The sequence below is a fragment of the Nematostella vectensis genome, chromosome 14 (assembly GCF_932526225.1).
Source record: "Nematostella vectensis chromosome 14, jaNemVect1.1, whole genome shotgun sequence".
In the NCBI taxonomy this organism is placed as follows: domain Eukaryota; kingdom Metazoa; phylum Cnidaria; class Anthozoa; order Actiniaria; family Edwardsiidae; genus Nematostella; species Nematostella vectensis.
This window is the reverse complement of record NC_064047.1, coordinates 4466416-4489658: the sequence shown is the minus strand read 5'-3', so window position 1 is coordinate 4489658 and position 23243 is coordinate 4466416. Positions and strand designations below refer to the sequence as shown.

Below are 23243 nucleotides of genomic sequence, written 5' to 3'. Positions count from 1 at the left end.
ATGTAGTTTTTTTTTTTCAGGCTGGGAGGGTGGGGATGCACCACCGCACAGCCTATTTTGTTATTAGGGACTTTAGATGCGGCTACAGCTAGGACGGAGTGACTGGGATAACACTTTAATGCTTGGAGCAAATTCCACAATAGTTTCGAGGAAATTACATAGACTTTATATTCAGGAACAAACTGAAATTAACCTTAAACTTTATTTCTAGAATAGGAAACAGAGATAGGTGAATTTATACTACAACGGGCCACATAGTTGCCAGACCGCAATACTTGGAATTTCACGTGGTGTTTTGGGGGAGAACGGTTGGAAATCTATCAGACAGAACGCATTTTCATGTGCAGCCTTTCAATTCTCAAATTAAATTTATTGTTTACCACTATCACCCTTTTCGTAACTGTACTCGTATCTTAAAGTCCCTATTTTCAGTTCAGTATGCCAAAAAAAACTCAACAAGTTAGAATATACTTTACATTTATAAGTGGAAACATGACTTCTATTCTATTGGTTAAAGTATACATATTTGAACTTTTTTGGGAGCCTTATAAAAATATACCCATCCCATCCCTAATTCAGCCTACTAGCCTGTTTCTAATAAATTGACACAGGATTGTCTGGCTTGAGAAGCAAGCCATGTACAAAGCCTGAAGGACTTAGTTATTAAAACTTAGTGACCCCTCCTTTCTAAGACTGGCCAAACCACCTCCATTGCCACATAATGGTGTATATATTGTATTTCTCCACATGCTTAAAACAATGTTTTAGTGTGCGTTGAAATCTTGTGCATGCACTGTCGTATTGTTCTTCGCGGAATTCTTAATTTGAAGGTCCCTATTATCTCTGTTGTTAGAAGAAGAGGCTGACCAAATGTATTTCTATTTTTTGATTAATGTTCATTTATTTCTCTTACTACATTTATAAACTACAATACTCTTGCTACATCTCCAGTGCAATCCCAGAGTAAAATTCCTTCTTCTCTGTAGCTGGATTCAAATGTACAACTTCCAAGTATAAAGCATCTTCAGATGTCAGAGTACATTGTATGTACCATCATTCTTCTCCTCATAAAAAAATCTTGATATATTTACACTGTGTTTTTAAAGTAAATCCAACTGTGTCATAAGTGACCTGTGGATGTTGAAAGCTCTTCAGACTGAAATTCATTAGGCAATGCACAGTAATGGAAATCATTCACTTTTCCCAAAAACCATTAAAAACAAACTTTGCTTACATAAGGCTTATCTACATCGAAAGTGCCAACAAAGGACTAGAAAACTCATGAACAGATGTTGGGACAGCTCACAAACATCATGCCTCAGTTTGGAATACCAAACTTATAATGTAAATGTACTGTTAACTCCATACTGAAAGTAAACATGATATGTCATATCTGTACAGGATAAATTTCTTGCAAATTGACACAGTCCAAAGATCCCCAATGGTTTCAAAGTGAATCTTCCATGGTATACACTGTCACTTTCTTTCACTTTTTTAGCTTGTGTCCTAACAAGAGCAGTATCAGATACAAGCAACAATGTCTGTAAGTCTACATAGCAGTAGGGCTGGTAGTTGTAAAGAGTAACCATATGGCTGGTCAATCTCTTGGCATATCGCAAGCTTCACATACGTTAAGAGCACCATGGTTCTCCAATGTACAATGCTTACATTGCCAGGGTTTTTCTGAAAGACAGTCAAAGATAAAATAGTGAAAATCCTTTTTATTTTACAACAAAGGCCATCATTGATGTCAAATGTTTGATATTTGGGTTTGGTATGGCTGGTTTCCATAAAATTGCTATTTATCGCACATAATCACAGGGGATCGTGTATGTTTTCATGGAAACTCACCCTGCGATTGTTTGAAATGTTGCGCTATCAATATGACAACCAGCCTTAAGCATCTCTAAGCAGTCATTATTAAACATCTTTTAGTCCCAGAAATTCAAGCCTTTTCAACATACGGGGATATGGGAAGTGTCCAAATTACCTTCTTGTATGGGTTCTGGGCAACTAGTAACAGATGACACAGAGGGGGACCTGGGAAGGTCACTAGGAGGAATAAGAATCCACCCCTGCCTTTCGAGGCTAGGGTCTCTAGTAGGGCTTTGGTTTGGATTAACTCCCTCTTCACCTGAAAGAGTGCAGTCAGAATATAAAATGATAACAGGTTGTTGTGAATACAGCCAGCAAAAAGCTCCTATGTAGGGCTAGGGTGGAGAGGGTATAAAGACCCCCATGTTTGGCAGAGATACATATGGTTGTTTACCATTTAATCGGAAATTCTGGTACTTCTGGTTATTTTGTAAATGGTGCATACACCCTATTCCTCCCACTGGAAAATTTCCGGAAAATGTGGAGTTGCTTTAGAAGTAGTCCACTTTCACCAGGGATACCAAAAATTCTGCAAAATGATGTACCATTTGCAGTTTTACATAGAGGCCCCCATCAGCCACTATTATTCCCCAGAACCCCAAAAGTAGAATTTCTGGATAGATGCAAATGGTACATAACTCACCCCAGAAATTCTGGAATATATGAAACTTTTTCTTACCATTATTGCATCCCAGAAAAACTGGGACCTCTTTCTGGAATTTCCAAATAAATGGTAAACAACCTATTTACTTTTACCCCTTTGCTGATAAGTTATTCTTTATGGCCTAGATAAATTCCCCTCCCCTCTCCAGTTGTGGTGGTTTGTGGTGATTGAAAGCTGTTTATGGGAGAAAATACCCACCATGATGGGCATTATACGGTGGTATCCATGGCGGCATGGGCATTGCCCCAGGCATCCCATTCACAGGGTATGGTGGTTGCTGGACAGGATATGGAGGGTGTTGCCGATGAGGCGGACCATAGTGCAGAACACCTGGATCTCGTGGAAAACTTAAGCTCTTTCTCATCTGATGCGGGCCTAACAATATTAAAAAAGTTAACTAATTGCAGCTCACATTTACAGAAAACTTAAGCTCTTTCTCATCTGATGCCGGCCTAACAATATTAAAAAAGTTAACTAAGTGCAGCTCACATTTACAGAAAACTTAAGCTCTTTCTCATCTGATGCGGGCCTAACAATATCAAAAAGGGTACTAAGTGCAGCTCACATTTACAGAAAACTTAAGCTCTTTCTCATCTGATGCCGGCCTAACAATATTAAAAAAGTTAACTAAGTGCAGCTCACATTTACAGAAAACTTAAGCTCTTTCTCATCTGATGCCGGCCTAACAATATTAAAAAAGTTAACTAATTGCAGCTCACATTTACAGAAAACTTAAGCTCTTTCTCATTTGATGCCGGCCTATCAACACATTTAAAAAGTTAACTAATTTCAGCTCATATTTGTATGCATTTCTTATCAAGATGTACAGACAACAAATGTTTGAAATTAGCTCATTTTATACCTACGGTAATAAGGTTGGCAATAGTGTTAGATTTTTTAAGTGAGAGTAAACACAATACCTTGTAACTATTTTTAATGAGGCAGCTTTTAGCAAAATCTTTGAAATATTACTTTCATCCTGGTGCTGTAAGCGGCTATAGAATGATAAGCCATTTCTGTCATACTTTTCACCTTAAGATCTATCTATAATTTAATTTATTGCATTTATATTGCACAATTATCAAAGTTTTGAGTGGGGAAAATCAGTGCAGAATGCAAGAATCCTGCAGTCATTACTATAAACAACCTCAAGGCATGCACATTTAATCAACTTCTGAGCTAGGTTATGCTGTGGTTAATACATGCTTACATGTGGGCTTGTCAAGTAGTTGCTAAGCCGGTTGACAACAATGTTTTGTCATTCAACAGTATACAACCACAAGGCGCGTACAGTTAGTCAACTTACCTCCCTGGTGGTAATGGTTGCTTTGCGGCAGAGGAGTAGGAAACTGGTAGACATCCTGCTGGGGATTGATAATGCCGAGTGGTGGACTTGCTGTGAAAGGTAATAAAGGAAGTTTTAAATCATTTTGATTGGTAAAGAAATTCACAAACTAAACAATCTTAGGTTTTATCTAATTTTATGCATTCTCAACAGGGGTGGTGGAGCAGTCCCAAATGTGTGGGGGAGGGGTGGGTGGGGAGGAGGGGGACCAAGGCACAGCAATCAATTGAATTTGCTTGCATCCTTTAGCTTAAATGCAAACAAACGTCATCCACACAAAATAGCCCCTCAACCTCTGCCATCCCTGCTCAATGAATGAGTTGAACATGAAGAGACCCACTGGTTTTTTGACAGGACGATTCACTTTATAAAAACAGTTTGTGGCTTCATTTAAAGGCTGTGTGACTAAACATTTGAATAATCATAATACAACAAGAACTGAGACAGGTTTTTACATCTAAATGTTGGCCAAGGTAAAAGTGGTAATTTCTATTTGTTGAGATGCATTGGATACTGTCTTAACTTGTTCTGACATTTCCTTGTAAATAGAATCAATTGGATACTGCAAATCGAACTTAAAAAATGTATACACTTTTAAGAGGAGTGAAGTGCAACATAGTACAAACAAGAATGCACATTGTCAAAAAAAAAGTAATGTACAATACTGTAAATGAAAATATCTTGGGCGAGTTTTCATTGGCTCCTAGCCACCAGCCAATTAAAAAAAGGTATTTTATCATTAGTCCTAGGCCTTCCTGGTTTAGCAAAGAACGCCTAGTCATTTTGTTTTCAAAATTCAGTTTGAAATATCGCACTCTTACGTAGAATATCTCTCTTTTTTTTACGAGAAATAGAGTTAAGAACCCTAAAAGAACACATCAGCTGTGCACTTAAATGTTTTGTCTTTCAAAATTTAGCCAAATTATGCAGGAAATTTAGCGAAATTTGTGGATTACACAGAGAAAGCCAAATTACATGCTTGTGAAGGTGATAATCACTTTGAACCTCTTAGGCATAACAAGCGCATCTTAGCACAACTGTAAAATTGTTATTCTCATTGCTAAACATTCTTATTTTCACATGGAACATTGGAATGCGAGCTTGTCTTCGTTCACGGCAGTTACCCCTATTTTGGGCGAGTAAATTCCAACATGTCGTACAACAAGAAAATGGAGAAGGAAGCATAATTAATTGCTAAGGAAATGATGAGGAGGCTAAAGATACTATTCTTCATTTGGAATACTTTTTACTATGTTTTTTAAGCGATTGTGTGACTATTTCTCAACTACAACGGGATCGCCGCATTTTCTTATTGATTTCCGCTTTTTATCATACTGAGAACAATGGGTTACACATTTAATGCGCACCCCCAGATCATTTACAGTAAACAAGGCATTCCTTATGCACAAAGATATAGACTCACCACCATGATTTAATTTGTCAATCTGACTGGCCATCTGATCCACTTCTGATCGTAAGACTTCAGTCTCTTCTTGCAAATGAGCAATGTTAGACTCCTACCAGAAATAATCACCAAGAACAAATTCTCAAAACTCAAACTGATTTTATATGATTAACCTTGGATTTGGTCCTAATTTTAGTTATTTTAATAACAGGATAACAGGAAATCAAAAACCTATAAACTAGCGCTACCCTATTTTTAGAGCTTTCAATGACAAAATACAGTAATACAGCTGGATAACTCAAACTTTCATCTTTCTACTCATGAATAGCAATCTTGATTGATTATAATTCTTTCAGTATTTTGTTTTCACATATCTTGAGTGGATCCATTAATACAAGGATAGCAGTGATACTTGGTTCATTACAAAACCACAAGCAGCTTATATATAAATTTTCAACCAGCCCTGTTAACTGAAAACTTTGCTAGACAAACTGATTTCCCCCCCCCCCCCCCCCCCCCCCTTAGGGTCCCACCATAGGGTTCTACTTAATTCTGCTTCCAAGGTCCACAGTTTTCATGGAGATAATCACAAATTAGAGATTTAAAAGCTTCTTTTAAATGAACTGTGTAGTACCATCACTTTACACCTTACCGTTGGATTATCTGCTACTTTGTATTTCTTGTGGAACAGCTCTTCTTCTTTTTCCCGAACAGCTACTTGTAATTTAAATAAGTTCTCTCTCTCGTGTTCTAATTCCTGTGAAAAATAAAAAAAAATATGTGCAGAACGGTCACTCAAACGAAAAGCATTATGATCATAATCAGTACAAATAATTTAACTTGACTTACTTTTTTTATTCTTTCTAGTCTCTGCTGCTGATGTTGAATCAGCTCTAGAAAAGGACAAAATATTTGAGAGAAAGGAAAAACAATTATGTGGCCGACAGGAAGTTGATAAAATTCAGATGTGAGGGATGTGTTATTAAACATCCAGGTCATATTGTGGTACACACATCAAGATGGCTGTATTAACACAGCATTAACACCACACTTCTCGGAATGATATGAGTGTGAGCTTGTAAAAGTTCACAAGGGTCGTTAGAGGATTCCCAAAAGGGATGGCATCCCAAATTTGGGGGAGAGTAGTCTTTGAGAACTCACTTTGACTATAAGCATCTATTGATTGGTGTCTTGTATTTGCAGCCTCAGCTTCAGACACAGTGCTTAGACAGCTAGATGAAGGAATGGCAATTGTCAAAGGTCTTGTAACTGGCATTACAGATAGAGGACCATAGCCAGGAGCCCGTTCTGTGATATTGGACGGTGGTATTGTGATTGACAAGGGTTCTAAAGGTGCAGAAGAAGCTGATAGATTTGGTCGACTTGCCGCTGAAGATGTGCTTGGTTGAACAGGTACAGGGGTGGGGCTATCAGCCACGACGTCCTCTCCATATAGGTATTTGTCACTCTCTTGGCTTAGAATTACAATACACTTCTCAAGATTTCCAGCATGCTGCAAAATTGAGATAAATTTTGTGTCAAGTTTTAAAGCAACTAGCAATACCTCAGCTTTAATATACCATAAGCAAAACTTTGTTGAGTGCATGGAAGCAACCTATATGGCAAATTGTGTAGGATTAGTTTAGTGTACACTATGAATAGAATTGTAATACGCAAATATATTATAAGCATTGATACAAGTTGCTTGTATACTGTAATATCTTGATAGATTTTGAAGGTGCACAAAATGGTCGCTTATAACAAGAAAATTTTTTTATAACAAATGAGACTCTTCTCCATACATTTTACCCGGGATTGGAGATAGGATTGGCGTTATATATCATAGAAAATCTGAAATTGGATGAAACTTTGACTTGGATGAATAAACATGATGCAGTTAAGTATACAGTGTGACTATAACATTCAAATTAATGCAATGATAAGAATATTTGTTTTCTGGTATTCATGGGACAGTAACTTAATGTTGTGACATTACAAAATTAATCACAATGTAGCACAGCTGCATAGGAAAATTTATCATCTGGTTTATAATAACAAACTCGTTAGATCTAAGTCTAAATAACTTATTTTATAAACAATGCTCATGATAAATTGTAAGATTTTTATAAACATTGTGTGGGTTGTGTGGGAGTTTCTTATTATTCTGTTACCATTAACGTAATGTGGTGTGATCGCAAAACAACCAATACAAGTGAGGCTTTGCTAGCTTGAATACATCTTACTAAAGGACTGTAGAATGCTTTACCAATTATAATACACTCGAAACTTGTGAGATATGTTAGAACAGGAAGTCTGCTGAATAAGTTTCATCAGCAAAAACTTGGAAATAAAGTTGAGTCTCTCGGGTTGACCAAACTAACGTTCATATCTTGACCTCAAACCACGCACATGAGCTCTCAATGACTCCGAAATAACTGAAGGGTTCTTTTATTTTATTGTAAATGGTTAAATCGCAATTTAGAAATAAAATTTCCATTTCAATAGTCAGCCTGCTAACCGAGCCCAAAACAAACCCCTTACAAAATACAGCCACCAAACAATACTTGTATTTGCATTCACTTTTCAACCAACAACACTATTTGTAAGGGAATTCAGAAAGAGTTGAGGTTTTTCTTAGTCAACACGATGATAAATCATAGGTAAAGACTAACCTGGGATAGAAATTTTGCGATAACGTCCAATGGTAACTCCGGGAATCGAGACTGCAATGCCTTCACGGAATCATGTTTTTCGCTGTCTTCACCCTTTGCGGTGCAGACTTTAGACATTTGTCAGCTACCAAATAACACAATAAACTCCCTGCAATCTGTTCTCCCGTCAAAACACCCCTTTGAGGTTAAATTACGAGGGGAGAAAGGTGCATTTTGTGCGAAAATCGAAGTCCACTAGTTCCGTTCGACAGGAGTTTGCGCATAACAATAAGGCACGTGACTGTAATCGGTCGATAGTTAATCGGGATAAATTCGTAAAGCTTCGGAAGTTGCCCTTCTGTGGTGTGTAGAAATAGCGTAAACAACTTAACTAGACTGTCGTGGATAATTAGCATAGCTGTCAACTCTCCTGCATTAGGCAGGAGTTTCAAGATTTTGAACCTTTTCCAAGCCTAATTTTCTTGTAAATATCCATACATTTACTGTATTCTCCCGCATTAGCTATCTTGGTACTTCTGATACATTCACTGTATTTCTCAAGATTTTTCCTTAGGGCGAGGTTGACAGCTATGTTTTAGTGAAGCTAGCAAGCATATCATACTAATGCCTTGTGCTTATGTGTGTTTGTGTCATAACGTTTGCGCTAAATTATTTAATGAGAAAAAAAACGCATCGTTGTTCATACTTTCTTCTCACCAAATTCCGGTTACTTTAGGCGAGGTTTCCCCCTTAATTAACTGATGACGGATCTTTTAAGATTCCACAGTGCTTATTTAATAGTTATCAGCTTATTTCGTTATTCACGTATAAAGCGGATTCAATCTTCATGTTTTTACCTAATCCAATTACAATAAACTTCCAGTGAAGGAAAATGTTTACGTGCCGACTGGGGGATTTAGTTGCTTTACCCTATGCAAGAGGGTTGTATAAGCTTACAGTCAGTACAGAATAAATTCAGAAACGTAAAAGTAATATTTCTTTCTGAGACGTTTCAATCACAATATTGTCTCAATGGTCATATGATATAAATCACGAATTACCATTTTGGTTTTTGTAAAAATCACTCCTTAGAACTGAGTGTAACTAAAAAAAACATGGGAATTTAACAAAATCCGACATGAGATTTGTTCTTCTCGACAGCTTTGCTTTTTTATCATAAAGCTACGGTGCTACGCCAGCTCTAATTGTTTTGATGGGCCATAGGCCGGGGGCGTGTCTAGAAACAAACGTAGGGTGGGGTGAAGGGTAGTATGTTCAAATTGGTATCCTTAGCTCTGGTAATAGGTCACTGGATCCATCTAGAAACTTTTTCTATCCAAATACACACATAAAATCAACCGTCTTCTTCACTACCAACAAAGTGGTCAACTGGAGTGGAACTCATCTCGTCACATAAGTAGAGTGTGGTCCAGGCCCTTCAGACACCCCCATCTGGTCACATGTCTGCTTACATCCTGGAACCTTCCGCTCAAAAACAACGCAACACATTGCACTGAGAGAAAAAGGCACTCCAAACATTGCATACAATAAATGTCTCATTGTCCTATTTTTGATGCCGTATAACAGCTTGGAAAGCCTATAATTTTTCCATCAGTTTATGGCTCTATTTCGGGCCATAAAACAAGGAATTATGGGGATCATAAGTTCATTAAGAAGAATTTATTGCTACACATAAATATCACATAAAATAACATTTTTTTCAATTAACTTTCTCTTCTGTTAGTACTTTCCTTCTTGAAAAGTCTGTCATTCCAAGAAGAAAGTGTAACACGCAACAATCTCCATACTGTGCGAAATAGCTGTGCACTTGAACCAGCTTCAGCAGGTATAAAATTTTCAGAGCTATCATTCAAGTCGCTTTCAGTAGAGTTAGTAAACTCAAAATCTCCATTACCAAATTTTGTCAAGATTTTCTCAACTTCTTTCTCATAATTCATATGGACCTGCTGCCGGTTCATTATTGGAACCACAAGGTTTAATTTGTCAATTTTTCCATTAATAAGTTTCACTCTTTCATGGAATTGGTCCAGATTTCTATCCCAGACTAGTGCGCTGGCTTTGGAGAATGGCATGGGGCCAAGTTTTGTTCTTTTCTTCAGGAGTAATTCCCGTAAAATCTCTTTGTCTTCCCGAATCTCTTTCTCTAATGCGATCCATTCTGGAACATAACCTGTGTCTATGAGAATCTTGTTCAGTCTCCTTGTAGAAGAATCTGTAATAAAAACAGAAAAATATTAAGCAGGGGTGAAAATAACAAAAAAATATCAAATTTAATTTTTACACGTTTTTGGGGGGCCGAAAGCACATGTAGATTTGTTAGAGTTGACTTGAGACAGAAAAGAATGATAAACTTTCTAAAGCCAGACCAATAATTTTTTAGAACTTTTGGTGATCTTATGAAATGATGTCTAATTTGTGCCAATTTCCTAAAACAGGGGTGGCTCAGTGGTCCCAAAATTCTCATAGACACAAGTGCCCCTCCCCGTTTGTCGCCCTTGTAAAAGAGCATAAACCATACCATACCCAGATATGGATCTGCAATCTTATCTTCCTTCAAAGGTTTTCCACTCCCTGGCAGATTCTTAAACTCTCCCTTTGAAATTGACTCTTGGATGAGGTCTTCTACAAGTCTTTCAATGGCACCAGAAATCTTGGCTCTACGAATTGCTCTTTTCTCTGCTGCTGCGATAGATGTCTCTTCTGACCCAAACTGCTTGGTCTTGTGCTCAAAGACTTTGTCAATGGCACTTTGTACTTTATGTTGTTGGAATTGCCTTTCACGCATTGATGGTGTCCCAGAGCCATAGCCACCATACTCTAGGAATCTCCTGGTTATTAAAAAAGATATATGTTGCTAAATAAGGACATTGTCAATGCATAAGAAATAAAGTGAGTTGCACCTAGAAATCACAGGAGTGGTAAATTTAAGCCATAATAAACACAAATGGCTGGGCCCTTCACTCCAGAGAGTAGCCTCCCTTACGGGCGTTTTTCGCAATGCCTGCCTAAAAATGGCTACAAGTGTGGCTATCCAGAGAGTGACGAAAAAATAAAATCCCTTTTTTGACAAAATAATTAAATAAAATTGGAGCAGGTAATCACTCTAATTGCAGCAAGATACTGGATTATGAGAGGGCAGATTCATGAGTTTAAGACATGGGAAGGTGCCCCTGCAGCCGCCATAAAACTAATGTCTGACCACAGATTACAAAAATTGTTGGTTTTATGGAGGGAGGAAAACCAGAGAACCCGGTGAAAAACCTTTGGAGCAAAGGCAAGACCGACTAACTCAACTCACGTCGGAACGGGGAATTGAACCCAGAACCCAGTGGTGAGAGGCACAGGCACTACAGAGCGACCGGGAAACCTGTGGTGAGACACAGGCACTACAGAGCGACCGGGAAACCTGTGGTGAGAGGCACAGTCACTACAGAGCGACCGGGAAACCTGTGGTGAGAGGAACAGGCACTACAGAGCGACCGGGAAACCTGTGGTGAGAGGCACAGGCACTACAGAGCGACCGGGAAACCTGTGGTGAGACACAGGCACTACAGGGTGACCGGGAAACCTGTGGTGAGAGGCACAGGCACAAGAGCGACACTCTGCCAACTGCGCCACCTAGGTATTACACTAGGCTCCCAAAGAAACATTCTGGTTGATTTGTAAGCACTGAATAAGTTGATTTATGTTGTTGCTATTGCCACCCAGAAAAAGTCACAGATTTCTTAGCACATTTTTGCCTCCTAAATTGAACTTGTTTCTTGAGACATGGCACATAAAACATAGTTTTGAAATCTCTTGATGTAAGGTAAAACCAAACACAAAAATTACCAACATACACCCAGCATCAGACGCTAGTATGGGAGCCCCCCCCCCCCCCCTGGGTAACAAACACTATGCTATACCTGTGTTGTGGTGCAGTATGTCTAATGTCAAACTTGTCCTCTTCATCAGAATTTGCTTGTTGTTCTTGCTTCTGAGCAGACTCTCCCTCCTCTATACTCATCAAGACCACACGATAGGCATGTTCTATCATGGCAAACCTCTCGCCATCGGCTGTGCTTTTTCCACTATACAGGAAAATTTATCGTTATAACAGTTATTACAGCCCGACCAAGAAAACAGTGAACACCGGAAATATGAATGGAATGTTTGTTCCGACCAATCACTCGTGAGATATTCAAACAGTCGACTAGAAACATGTCTCAACAAGTCTCAGTGTCTAAATTCTCGCGTCTGATTCGTCAGAAGACAATAAACATTCCACACATATTTTAGGTGTTCACAGTTTTACTGGTTGCGCCGTAATTGCTAACACCTTTTGGAGGGACTACAGAATACAGGGCCAATGGGACTTCACACCTTGATTCCTATTGAACGATGGAATAAATACAATGGAAATGCAAATAAGTTTAGATGTAGCCCTGAATTCTGTAGTCTAGCCCAGCATTTTCTGCCCTATTCACTATTTTGCAGCCTCTCAGCCTCAGCAAAAAATCTTTTCTGGCTTCTGTCACTCTAGCCTGTCTGTTGGGAAGCCCAAAGGACTAGAAAGAGGGAAGGATTTCTTGCAATCTTGCAATAGCCAAGAGGCACAGGGTAAAAAACAGGGGTCAGCTGCAAGAACCGGCTCCAAGCACTCCCTTTCCCTATTCACTCCATCCTTCTCTCCAAGCATGCAGGGTCTATCCTCATCATCCCAACCACTTTGTGGTCGCTACGTGGATACTGTCACTCAAAACTAACAGAGTAACATTTGGCCCTTTTTTTTTGGTTAGCATCTTGCCAAGAGGTGTTGGAATTAGAAGCAATCAGAAATCAAATTGGCTATAAGAATCTTGAATGACTGAAGCCATAAGGTGATTTAGCCATTGGAAATCATTGTGAATAAAGTCGGCCATGTCTTCTTTTTATTTTGCTTTTTTACCTATCTGGGTGATACTGCTTGGCGAGTTTGAGATAGGCTTCCCTCGCGTCGACCGATCCAGTTTTCCCTTCTTCAAGGCCTAATAACATGTAGCATTCTCTCACATTTAAGTTCGGCTTTTGGCTTGCTGCACTTGAGGCAGCTCTCACAGTGACAATTGCACAGCGAAGCATGCTGTAGGTCACTTTAGAGTGGAGATGGTGGCGTAGAAAGCAGAGGTTTTGCACAGCCACGGTGGCCATATTGCATAACGTGTTTTGACGAATAGGGTGAGACCGCTGGCTAGTTACCCCACGGGCTATAGGATAACTTGACTCCATGACGCTTTGTAAGTGTTGAATAAAGCACGTATTTCTACCTAAACTGGTTATATTTTCCTTCTTCGTATGATCTCTGTCCCTACGCGTTACCTAGTACCACTTTCAAACGACACCCTTTGTAACCCTTTGTAGCCTGGCAAACGACTAACTTTACCAGCGGCGCTTTTTTCCGTCCCCACTCTCTCTTCTGGAGACGCGACCTTGTCTAAATAATGCTGTACAGAACATGTACTCTCCAAGTTTCATGTATTCTCCAAGTTTTTTACATGTCAAGGGGAAGATTTTATATCGGGGGAGGAGGCATGTAGCTTGGAAAGGGGGGGAGGTGCAAAAGATTCATTCAAACACACGACAGCAGGCAGATGTTTTGCAAGAAAATGCTTTCTTTTTATTACTCAAAGAACAAATTACCTAAATATTAATACATGTTATGTAAACCCATCATTCAGGGGGATGAACGGGGGGATGGGGTAGCAATTACGAATGGCAGAGTTAGTTTTTAAAATCATCCTTGAAAATACCAAATAACAAAGTAAAGAAACGATAGACTAACTACCAAACAACTAGCATTTTGAATGCTATTTAGACCAAAAGCTACGTTTCACGAATTTCACGAGATTTTAAAACCAAGATTAACGCAAGATAAATTCGTTAATTCCGGTTCAAGAAAACATAAAATTTCACGAATCACGGCCTTTATATTTCAATTTTAACGAATCATGGAGCAAATTTGTTTCACTATCACGAACCCTTCATCCCCCTGATTAATATTAAATCATGCAACCCTTTTTTTCATGTATCTATTTTTTTTTTTTTTTTTTTTTTTGCCGTTAAGATTTTCATGGTGTCAACCTTTTGCCGAGTTTGTGTGATAAAAATTCCCTGAGGTCAGTTTCAGCAAAAATGTGTAAATGAAACTCCAATAAGTGCTTGCTCTTCAGGCTATTTAACTCACTGCAGGCGCGTACCCAGGATTGGCCGAGGGGGGGGAAGCGTCTTGGGAATCTGCGCACCCCCCTGTGTACGCGCCTGCACTGTTTAGATTCAAAGCAACTACATACGAAAAGAACGTCGTCATAAGATTTGCATTAGTAATGAACCCCGTTTGAAAGCCACAATGAAAGCGGTTTATTCATTCTTTGTGCTGTTCATAGAAAATCTTGAACGCATTCTGGAAACCGTCATCATTTACCTTACTCCCACTCCCTCAGCAGCGCAACACTAGCAGCAAATCCCCAACACCAAAACACAATTTGAGTTCCTGTAAGTTTACGTGAAATTCTTGACTTTTTTAAGTAAAACGTAATAAAAGACATAAGGAATACTCTCAAATATAAAAATGGTATGTAATGTCCTTTCAAGAAATTGGCCGAGCTAGACGAGAAACCACCGTTCCCAAACAATTTTTTTTTTACTCATACTACAAATTATACTTGATATAAACAAGAAGTGAAATGCAGTACCAAAAAGTATCTAATGCTCTTCAAGATAAATACCCCAATAGATGGCATTAAAAAGAGCAAAGGTCCCTGGGAACAAAACACGTGAGATCTTATCTACGATTAACGCGTTCTCGCTGATCTCTCTCAAGCCTTTCTTCACAAACAACAGTGGCAACAAGAGAACCTTCAAGAAGGTGCGGCCGAAACCACGTGCTGGCTTGTTCCCAGGACTCTCGCATTCGGGTGCGACCTTGTTGAATGCTTCTACTGTTGTAAAAGAGGGCTTTTGCTTCGACGGAGGTTTTTGGTCGTCTTGGTTATTGTCGTCGTCTGCGTCCTCTTCGAACTCTCCTTCATCGATTATGTCTTGCGCATTGCCATCTTTCTGGTTCATGAGCTGTAAAAAATTAATACCATCATCATCATCATCATCATTAACATTACATCACAGAGTATCGCTACATGCGTTCATAAAATACAATGAAATCCCATTGAAGGACTTTGGGCCAGCCCTAAATAGAGTACTTCCTTTGGCTTATTTATCACTGTTATTACATAAGCTCTCTTCTTGTGGATATTCCTTTATTCCGGCGATACTAGCAGGAATTCTGTTGGGACCCCACCCCTCCACACACACACACCCCTTTCCCCCGCACCCAGGCTTTTTCAAGCCACCATATGTAATCTTCATGCTTGTTTCATAACGGAAAGACAGCCAACATCTAAGTGAGGGTTGATTTTAATTGAAATTCATTATACCTTTTCCTGCTGCTGCTGGAATTGCAGGAGCTGCTTGTCGTAGACGAAGAAGAAATGAACTACAGCATACTCCAGGAGGGCACAGAAAACGAAGACGTAGCACACCAGTATGTACAGGTCAGCGGACATGACGTAGGACACTGCGCACGCAACGAATGACGTCAAATAAATAAATTTCAAAAACTGTAGTCAAACCTTTTGATAATCAAGATAATTGACGCAAAGCAAACGCTAAAATTCGTGACTGTTTAATTACGTTTTGTGCTCCTTTTTTTTAAAACAGCGACTAAATTTTATAGCTAACTCGAATAATTTGCACACTACGATTGCACTAGTTTGTACTAGCGTGCGCATACTTGTTGACTAGAAAGGAGGAAAATAAATAAACTCAAAATAGGTGACCCACCTGTTGGAAATGACTTCCTCTGATTGGTTAAAAAACCTCCGACTGCGAGTACCGTGATGATCCCGAGGGCGCACCGAGCAGGAGCCGAGTTTGGACTGATAAAGAATGACACCCACGACAGCATGACGGTGAGGATGGTCGGCACGTAGAACGAGAGCAGGTAGTTCTGGATGCGACGACGAAACCGAAACGTGGCGACCAACGAGCTGTAGGTCCCTACAACAAGAACAAGTGATAAAAATGCGCTTTTGACGGACGAGATGATTTAATGCCTAGCGAGACAGACAACGAAACAGAGTGACACAGAAAGATAGACAAACAGATTGACAGAAAGAAAGACAGACAGACACACAGACATACAGATGGACAGTGTGTTGGATGGACAGATAGATTGACAAGAAAGACATTATGTACAATGTCAGACAGATAAACAGACGAATACCGACAGAAAGACAGACAGAGGGTCGGACGGACAGAAGGTCGGATAGACAGACAGACAAATAGACATACAAAAAGGGAGACGGACGGGCAGACAGACAGAGGGTCGGAAGGACAGAAGGTTGGATGGACAGACAGACAAATAGACACACGAACAGAGGGATGGACAGACAGACAAATAGACACACGAACAGAGGGATGGAAAGACGGACAGAAGGTAGGGTGGACAGAGGGCAGACATAGTGAGGGACAGATGGACAGAAAGACGAAGAACAGACAGACAGAAGGACGGACCTGATGTGAACAAAGAAACGGCTAATTCGGTCCCAACTATACTACTGACGGACCTGATGTGAAGACGAGACTCTTACGTAGACTGACCAGCCCGAGCAAGTCAAACTGGCTCAGGTTGCCTTTGTAGATGGACACATCATTCCAATCGTAGTACAAGTCATCTTCCGTGAAAAAATCTGACAATTTGAAAAAAAATCAAATGGTTTGATGCCTTATGTCTATGATCGCAAAAGAAAATCTTTGCATCAGAATGTAAATGAGCTGTACATTCGAAAAGCGAACTAAATAGACTTTAAACAATAATTAAATTCACTCAGCTACATTAACAAAGGCAACTGCATTCCTTTCTTTTTCTAACGCATAAAATATTAATCTATGGATAACGATGTTTCCCAAGCAAATAAGATATTTCAACAATATTGTTAAGCAAGGTAGTCTCTAGCTACTTTTGGTGCGTCGTTAACCAATTAACAAATGACTTTAAATTTTTTTGGCAGAAAAAAAATGTTGATTTATCTACAGTCGTTATCTCCAATTGGGAGTAAATGCATAGTCATCTTCAACGGAAAACTGCTTTTTGGAGTTTTGTATTTTTGATTCTAAATATTCAAACACATCCACTTGGACAATAAATATTTGTCTGGGTTCCAGTCTCCATCATTTTCGATGAAAGACGGCCCCTTAAAAGTAAAGTTCCACTTACAGCTTGAGAAAGACCCCCCCCCCCCCCCTCTCTCCCCAAAGTAAAAGTCTACTTACAGCTTGAGATAGTGACGGAGCAGCTTTGTCTGTCCATTGGGAAGTTGTGAAAGTTCATTGCGCATGACAAAGTAGCGCTGACCCTAATGACAGCCAAGAGCATATAACGACATAATACATTAGACCAGAAAGTGCATAAATATATAATACACAATGCAAAAGATCATAAATTTAAAAAAATGCTTTAGTGGTTTATCAGCCTTTCAATTTAAGTTGTTTACACTGGAGATAAGCATTATTTGCTTTGCTACTTTTGAATCCACCCCTTTTCATTAATTATTGGTTGTCAGATCGGTTGCTAAGTAGTGTGTGGCGGCAAGTTAGTTGATTTTATCTGGTAATGTAATTATAGATTCAGGGCCGTAGCAGGGGGGTGGGGCACTGGGGGCACGTGCCCCCCCCCCACAAATATTAACACTAATTATAAGAAAATGACCAGTAGGGGCGTGGCTGTGCCCCCTATTGTTTTTTTTAATGTTTCTCTATTGTGCCTCTAACGCGCCACAACAGACCAATACCCTTTATACGGAGGGAGCACTTATTAATAATTTGTATTTTATTGTGTGTTATTTTGCCGCCAAAAGGCGGAGCGCGCGCGAGTTTGCCAAAAAGCCACGTGATTTCTTAGCGAAAGTCGCCTATTACCTAGTCCCCCGCGCGGCCGTCTTTTGTGTTGGTCACGCTTCCCTCCCGCGTTACTGACACAAAGGACGGCTGCGCTGGAGACTATACCTATTACCTTGAACTTATCAAGACAAGTCCGTTTGGGAAGAGCCTCAATCCCTCGTTGATAAAGGGTCCTCCGCTAAAGCCCATCTCTAGACGTTTGAGGTTCTCTATGTACGTGTCCGGTTTCCAGAGGTTATTCACAAGTGTATGATCCAGGATCGCATAAGAGTAGTTCTTGTTATAGAGGGAAGACTTGTTGTATTTTAATGTAGGGTCGATCCATCGTTGACGCATGTAAAACTCAAAAGAAAAATCCTTGAGAATGAAATAAGAAAAAGAAATAAATAATACATATTAGCCGTCTTTAGATACCGCAAAAGATTTCGGCAAATATCAGGAATTAATGGCAAAATGTAGAGAGCTTCAAGTAATGGGAAACTATATTCAAAAGCATCTCTTGTGTTTTGTTTTGAATTATTTACGAACAGCGAAAAAAAGAAACCTTTCAGTGAAAATAAGCCATTTCTGGCTGATTCGTAAGCTCTGAATAAATTGCTTTTTTTTGTTTTTAAAGTAGGCCAACCACGCCGCCACTTTATTTTCCCGCTCAATGCCGAGTCACACAAAGAATCATTTCCATCGGCCAATTGAAACAAGAAACTGAGAAACTCTCAATCGAATATTATTAATTAAGTATCAGACTTCAATCGTGTATGGTTATTTTAAAGTTTCCTTGCAAATAAAACCGTTGTATTATTATAAACAAACGAGAAGTTGATGGACATTCTTTAAAACGGAGGGCGCGTGGGTTTGCCATCCAAAAAGTCATATGTTTCCTTAGTGCAAATCTACTATTTTATTCTCAGTGGCCATCTAACGAAATGTCCTATCTATTCTTTAAGTCGCATCTATTCGTCATTTTGCATCTATTCGTCATGTCCATCTTTTCTTCAGGACTTACGTTCGTCTGTGCATCTAGATTTCCGATTTTGATGACAACGAGGTCAACATGGACACGAAGGGGGCCTCCATCTGATAAGACAAAATACAAAATGAGTAGAGGAAATTACCAACACAAAGGACAATAGCAAGTGAAGAATTAGAAAAGCAGATACAAAACAAGGTTAACTTACCCTCAGAAAAAGGTCTCTGAACTTTGTCATAATCATGCTTGATACAATCCGTAACTTGGGCGATAGTTCTATTATTAGGAAGCCGACATTTTGGACCTGGTTCAGCCCTGAATCAAGAATGGTCATTAGCAAATTAGCAAATCGTGTGTGTGTGGTATGGGCCAAATTAAACAGTCCCGTGCCCAAGGGTGTTGCGGATCCCCCCCCCCCCCCCCAAGAACAATCCTTGGTACGGGCCTGTTAAAATAAACAAATGTTTCCCTCCGGATTTCTAAAAAAAAATTCGAAAGGGCGGGAGGCTTTTTTCTATTTCTTCGAGGTGTATTTACACTCTTCCCCAGAGATAGTAGGAGTTTTGCGTGATTCTCTGAGGTGAAATATTAAATGTTTATAAATAAACACAACTCGCAAGTCATATATTTCCGGAACTAAAATTTTTATAGTTCTTCTGCAATGTTTTCAAAACCAGTAGCACAAGTTATTTCTTCGTGGAAGCACGGGTGGCCTAGTGTGTTAGCGCGTCGGCCTCTCACCGCTGTGGCCCAGGTTCGAATCAAACTGGGAATTTTTTCCGGGTTCCTGCCTTGATCCGAATTTGTGTGACAAGTGAGTTGAAGGGACGTAAAAGACGTAAAGTAACCACTGGGTATGCAATAAACCCTCTGGCAGTGACCATCCCCAGTGACAGTGCTTACTAACCGAGGGCCATAATTGTTAGAAAACTGTATATTCGGTTAAATATGTTACCCTCAATAAACAAAGATTAAACTGAAACTGAAACTCAATTATCCACCCCCATTTTGAAATCCTGGATCCGCCCCTGGAGAGGTTAGGATTTGTTTACGCGACACGAACCACTGGAGATCACTCTTTATAAGTTATGGAGTGCAATGCTTATGCTTCAAACAGGCGAATATTATTTCTTGGTGAACTTGTGCAGAAAAGCGAATCAACGTTGAAAACGTGTTCTTTTTGGAATTTTTCTTTAGTTCCATCGAGTTATGATCATTGTGCGCGGAAATTCCAAACACCCCGTGTAGTGTTTTATTATCAGAACCCGGCCTAAAGGAGGCTTACACTGAGTTTATTACAGATCAACACAACAAGAAATAATTATTGCATACGTCCAGTAACTATGACAACTAACTACGTCAGTACATGTGCTGACTGTTGTCCAGTGTGCATACATAACACCCCGAAAATATATTTTTTTAAATTTCTGATTGTTCTCTGTTTCTTTGACAGGTGTCAAAGAAATAATTCAATTTCGCGCACATAAAGACCCGAAAATATCCGCTATACTCAACAAGCAAAAAAAAAAAAAAAGGCAGAGGGATTTGTTTGTTGCTAGTTGCTATGACCAATAACTGCTTGACCAATCAAAAACTTCCGAAGCCATTGTGAGTGTTTGATTTTGCTGCAAGGGCAATTCCTTTCCGGGCAAGCAACAAAATTGAAATCATGTGCGGTGGAAATTGAGAAAAAGAAAGTTTTTTAACCGAGGAATGAGTTAAACATTCTTATAAAAAGAAAGTGTAGAAAAAAAAAGGTCATATCCTTACAGTAGTTGGTATTCCAGTTGTTAATGTACCCAGTTCCAGAGTAACGACAAGTGAATTTGACTTTGATTATACAAAAGACGCAAATCTCGTTTATATTTTTAAAACGAAAATTGAAAGTAAACTTGGTAAACTACGACTTCTAAACTATAGATACACAAAGAGAAGCTGCCGCGTAAATTTCAATATGTAAAACTACAAAAGCTGTGAAAAGGTACTTCTCAATAAAAAAAAACAATTAAAAAAAGCTTGTAAGGGTATTAAAAAAAGGTTTCTCGCGCCTAGACTTTTCACTGAATCCAATACACTTAAAACTCATTTGGAAATTGCACCTTTCAGGGTATTCATCATGTTATATCATATAACATTTACCTGACTGTTTCAAGAACTCCCAGAACTAACGACGCCACAATCCAAAACGCAGACATCATATCGGCATCTATCTTCAAGACTGAAAGAAGCTCTGAACATCTTTTTAGAACTCCCTATTTTTACCCAGTGCGCTCAATGTGCCCCTCGGCCATTGGATGGCTTGGCCTTTGGTAGGATTCATGCCGCCGAGTTATTACCTAGAGAACGTTCGGGGAGACGAGGCGAACGAAGTCATCAATTGGTGCAATGTCAGCAAATATGGTTAAGTCACGCTGAGACGAAGGTCATCATTTTTTTTTTGTCATTCAAAACATATCGATCTTATTGTCTGTTTGCAACAAGCCAAATTCAAATGAAAATTTCATTCCACGCTATTTAATTACAGTTGGAGGTAGGAATGGAAGGTCAATAGAGTAAAGAGAATCTAAAGTGCTTTTTTAACGCAAGATAACATAGCTATATAAAGGCCTTTTTTTTCTGATCCCGATAAATTCAATCTTAAATTCAGGAATACTAATTTTAACAAATAAAACAATTAAAATAACGCTTTTAGAATTATCTTTAACCCAATTCAATTTAACTTCAATATTTCATCAAAATACTGCCAAAAGGAGGATATAAGAGATTGAAACAAAACAATGTTAGAAGTAAACAAAAACTTCAACAAAATAGGTGAAAACAAGTAAGACAATTCTTAGATAACATATTCTTCGTGGATACTTCTTCAAACAAAAGTGGATTAATATTTAACATTTCTCTAGAACTTTCTTTACATATGAATGCATCTGAAGTATTTCTGTATTAACAGGTGTTTAAAGACATCAACAAGGTTAGATTCCACTTTTTCCCTTTTTGAGTCTCAAAAGTGAAATTAATACGACAAATACAAACAAAAAATACCAAAAATCACAATAACATAAAAAAAATGCGTAACGTTTCAAACATATATTCGCGTTTGTAACCAAGAGGTATAAAAAGATGTGGGAGATTATCAAAATAATACCTATATGTATGTTATGTTAGTCAGCACTTTTGAATTGTTTTCAAAATAAAAATAAATACGTCATGTGAAAGAACGAAAATGTATTTTTTTTCTTTGCTCTACGTTGCCAAAAGTCGGATACTTAGCAGTTTATAGTTGTTGTTTTATTTTCAGTATGTTATTAATGTCAAAGTTTTTCTTCTGCTGACTTATAGAGTACCGGACACACAGATGGTAAGAATTAGTCTAGTCCTAGCAACCGAGTGTCTTCTGGGTAATTTTTAATATGGCGCAGGGACAGATCCAGGATTTTAAAATGGGGGATGGATAATGGGCGGCTTATGACTGATCCAGTGGTTCTTGGTGTGACACATAGACGGATCTACAATACTTCACGCTAAATTGGATTTGTCACATCAGCAAAGTCAAGCAGGCGAAGGCACATGGGCAATACCTCCCGTCTCTCAGACATTAAAAGTGACTTTTTATTTTTTTACAAAAAAGGGGGGTGGATATCCACCCAATCCACCCCCCCCCCCTGTATCCACCATTTTGAACCTGAATGACAATGCTGGTAAACTCAAGAATAGTTTCAGGTTAATCCAGCATTTTGCTTCAAAATAGAAACATTTTCAGGCAAACTGACTTATTTTTGGAAAATGCGACCAAACGATTGCCCATGACGATTGTGTGCACGCGCATGCGCATACAACATCAATACCGTCAAGCCGAATAGGGGACTTGCTCTAAAAGATCACGTGGGTGGCATATCCAAACCAAAATAAACATATAAATGATTGCTCCCGTCACGCAAGAGAATAAAGAAATCTTTGAGTGAAAAAAAACCTTTTGGGATATAATAGAAAATTGGACGTAACCAGAGCAAGCGCAACGCACGTAATTTTTCGATTTAGAATGCAAGCGCAAGATAATGCAGCTGCTTGATTTTCTTGCGCTTGTCCTTGTGTTTGACCGATTCTCACTTGTTGTGCGCTTGTGTTTGACGGATTCTCACTTGTTGTGCGCTTGTGTTTGACGGATTCTCACTTGTTGTGCGCTTGTGTTTGACCGATTCTCACTTGTTGTGCGCTTGTGTTTGACGGATTCTCACTTGTTGTGCGCTTGTGTTTGACCGATTCTCACTTGTGGTGCGCTTGTGTTTGACCGATTCTCACTTGTGGTGCGCTTGTGTTTGACCGATTCTCACTTGTGGTGCGCTTGT

The 23243-nt window shown here is 39.1% G+C and overlaps 3 protein-coding genes across 5 annotated transcripts; all 3 read right to left on the bottom strand.

The window, feature by feature from the left end:
* Window positions 1–881: 881 nt before the first annotated feature.
* On the bottom strand, window positions 882–8234 carry LOC5510151 (TGF-beta-activated kinase 1 and MAP3K7-binding protein 2). Of its 3 annotated transcripts, none has more exons than XM_048721962.1 (10): window positions 7962–8104; window positions 6677–6802; window positions 6451–6521; window positions 6139–6182; window positions 5942–6046; window positions 5308–5401; window positions 3846–3935; window positions 2738–2914; window positions 1991–2134; window positions 882–1683 (listed from the first exon to the last, which is right to left on the bottom strand). In XM_048721962.1, exons 2-10 carry the CDS (start codon window positions 6739–6741, stop codon window positions 1598–1600), a joined length of 876 nt encoding a protein of 291 aa, XP_048577919.1. In that variant the 5' UTR covers window positions 6742–6802; window positions 7962–8104; the 3' UTR covers window positions 882–1597. The 3 variants fall into 3 exon arrangements, with proteins under 3 accessions (XP_048577919.1, XP_048577920.1, XP_001630637.2); XM_048721963.1 differs by lacking the exon at window positions 7962–8104 and adding an exon at window positions 7556–7689; XM_001630587.3 differs by having other exon boundaries at window positions 6451–6802; window positions 7962–8234.
* A 1371-nt stretch (window positions 8235–9605) lies between these two features.
* On the bottom strand, window positions 9606–13159 carry LOC5510165 (dnaJ homolog subfamily C member 28). Its single transcript, XM_032379326.2, has 4 exons — window positions 12889–13159; window positions 11867–12031; window positions 10485–10789; window positions 9606–10173 (listed from the first exon to the last, which is right to left on the bottom strand). Exons 1-4 carry the CDS (start codon window positions 13128–13130, stop codon window positions 9665–9667), a joined length of 1221 nt encoding a protein of 406 aa, XP_032235217.2. The 5' UTR covers window positions 13131–13159; the 3' UTR covers window positions 9606–9664.
* Window positions 13160–13573: 414 nt separating this feature from the next.
* Window positions 13574–21274, bottom strand: LOC5510163 (glycine receptor subunit alphaZ1). The gene is made up of 9 exons (XM_001630585.3): window positions 21040–21274; window positions 19109–19215; window positions 18937–19007; window positions 18046–18290; window positions 17307–17389; window positions 16601–16723; window positions 15816–16031; window positions 15410–15549; window positions 13574–15047 (listed from the first exon to the last, which is right to left on the bottom strand). Exons 1-9 carry the CDS (start codon window positions 21096–21098, stop codon window positions 14682–14684), a joined length of 1410 nt encoding a protein of 469 aa, XP_001630635.3. The 5' UTR covers window positions 21099–21274; the 3' UTR covers window positions 13574–14681.
* Window positions 21275–23243: the final 1969 nt, after the last annotated feature.

Coding starts and splice junctions, on each gene's coding strand:
- LOC5510151 (XM_001630587.3), bottom strand. CDS start 8,078: ATGTCTAAAGTCTGCACCGCAAAGGGTGAAGACAGCGAAAAACATGAT. Junction 5,402..5,941: donor AAGTAGCAGATAATCCAACG/GTAAGGTGTAAA, acceptor TATTTCTGGTAG/GAGTCTAACATTGCTCATTT. Junction 1,684..1,990: donor CCCAGAACCCATACAAGAAG/GTAATTTGGACA, acceptor ACTGTCTTTCAG/AAAAACCCTGGCAATGTAAG.
- LOC5510165 (XM_032379326.2), bottom strand. CDS start 13,130: ATGGCCACCGTGGCTGTGCAAAACCTCTGCTTTCTACGCCACCATCTC. Junction 12,032..12,888: donor AAGCAGTATCACCCAGATAG/GTAAAAAAGCAA, acceptor TTTCCTGTATAG/TGGAAAAAGCACAGCCGATG. Junction 10,174..10,484: donor GATTGCAGATCCATATCTGG/GTATGGTATGGT, acceptor TTTTTATTACAG/ATTCTTCTACAAGGAGACTG.
- LOC5510163 (XM_001630585.3), bottom strand. CDS start 21,098: ATGATGTCTGCGTTTTGGATTGTGGCGTCGTTAGTTCTGGGAGTTCTT. Junction 19,216..21,039: donor GGAGTTCTTGAAACAGTCAG/GTAAATGTTATA, acceptor TTCTTGATTCAG/GGCTGAACCAGGTCCAAAAT. Junction 16,032..16,600: donor GAGTCTCGTCTTCACATCAG/GTCCGTCAGTAG, acceptor TTCTTGTTGTAG/GGACCTACAGCTCGTTGGTC.